Genomic DNA, 1,578 nt, shown 5'->3' with positions numbered 1-1,578 from the left:
ATCTGTCATCGGTGCGTCTGTTGTGCGGAGAAGCGGTGAGCGATGAATTGCACGCCACGATGTGGAAGCCGCTCTCCGCGAGCATGTCAAACGCTCGCTCCAGGTGGCGAAACTTCAGGTAAAACTGAGAGGTGTAGCGCTCGGCTGGCCTGTCGGGATCCCGGCTCTCGTTTAGAGTGTCCCCAAAAACTTCTTCGGCCAGACCGACCCTTCCGCAGATGAAGATTTTGGATAGTCCGCGAGTTTTGGCATCCGTGTCCTTCCCAAAGGCGCATGGGCTCCTGTATCCCACCGTGATGAAGCCGTAACGCCTATCGCGCGCGTCCAGGTAAGACGAGGGGAACAACCTCTGATCGCTTCCCTGGGATGCTTCGTCAAAATCACCGTGGATGTTTTCATCTGGTGTGAGGATTTTGACGAGCTCAGGCAGCTGGAAGAACTCAGCCTCGCGTTTGAGCCTCCCTTTCTCGGGAAAATAATCCGGCAGTACGACGCTCTTATCGCGGAGATAGTCCAACACATATCGAAAGAGAAATCCGTCCCTGTCGATGAAGTAGCGCCCCTTGATGTCCTGCGCGAGGTCGTTGGAAATGTCCTTTTTAGTTGAGAATAATTTCCCCAGCAGAGAGTTTGGCACGCTGGTGAGGGTGGCATGGCGAGTGTAGTACACCTGTCCACCTACATTGAGCTCAACCACATCAGAAGAGCAACTCTGAGCACATCCACTGTCCTTGGGCGTTTGATAAGTCCTGCAATTTTCAGTCAGGGCCATTTTGGTGCGTTGCACGCTTCAAAACACGAAAAAGCGGAGACGCAAAAGTTTTTGATTTGTTTTTAGTGAGCAAAAAGTCAAGAGGAACATAACCTGCACGCGCTTTAATAGACATGCACAGTCTGTTGTGTTATGCACAGCATCTCTGAGACCTGCAGAGTGTTTATAAAAGTATAAATGCGTCAAAACGACATGGTAAGACTATTAGGCTTTCCCCACAAATATAGCTATTTATAATAATGCAGAAATAGAAGAGCTCTCACCCAAGGGAACCAATTGTGCAGCTCATGTAGCTATCCTCCAGCTGAAAATCCAAAAATAAGTTCTGCTTATAAAAAATGAAAAACTGCACCAGCTTCAACTTCCCTCAGAAGAGTGCTTCTCCTGCATGAAATCTTGTCTGTCCAGAACAGTTAGTCTTCGTGTACTTGGCACCCACCCAGCGTTTCAGTAAAAGGATCTGTAGGGTGGACTGGGAAGTTTGTGCATCCTGACTCTCCTGAGCATCAGCAGCTTAGTGCGAATGAATGCAGCGTGCAGAGAGAGGCTTTGGACGGGGGAGGGAGACCATTCTTAGGGAGATGAGCCTTACATCATCTTAAAGGAAAATGACAGCTGGAAAGATACAAGCATTTCACCCTGCTTCTCCAGATTTCCAGATATACTCATCCTATTACCATGCTAGATGTGAATCGGTTTGGCTGCAAAATACATTTTCACATAAATGTAAAATATTTTCAGGCCATCCAAGATGCAGATTTGTTTGTATCTTCATCAGATTTGGAGAAATGTAGCATTGCATCACT

General features: G+C 47.7%; 1 protein-coding gene across 1 annotated transcript; it reads right to left on the bottom strand.

The window, feature by feature from the left end:
- Positions 1–4: 4 nt before the first annotated feature.
- LOC107554694 (BTB/POZ domain-containing protein KCTD16-like) lies at positions 5–1,166 on the bottom strand (the record flags this gene model as incomplete). Its single annotated transcript, XM_016237278.1, has 2 exons — positions 1,036–1,166; positions 5–924 (listed from the first exon to the last, which is right to left on the bottom strand). A coding segment is annotated over exon 2 (768 nt), but the record flags the coding sequence as incomplete, so codon positions are not given.
- Between the last annotated feature and the right edge of the window lie 412 nt (positions 1,167–1,578).

The sequence above is a fragment of the Sinocyclocheilus grahami genome, unplaced genomic scaffold, assembly GCF_001515645.1.
Source record: "Sinocyclocheilus grahami isolate Dianchi unplaced genomic scaffold, SAMN03320097.WGS_v1.1 scaffold510.1, whole genome shotgun sequence".
Lineage (NCBI taxonomy): Eukaryota > Metazoa > Chordata > Actinopteri > Cypriniformes > Cyprinidae > Sinocyclocheilus > Sinocyclocheilus grahami.
This window is presented reverse-complemented; position numbering and strand designations above follow the sequence as displayed.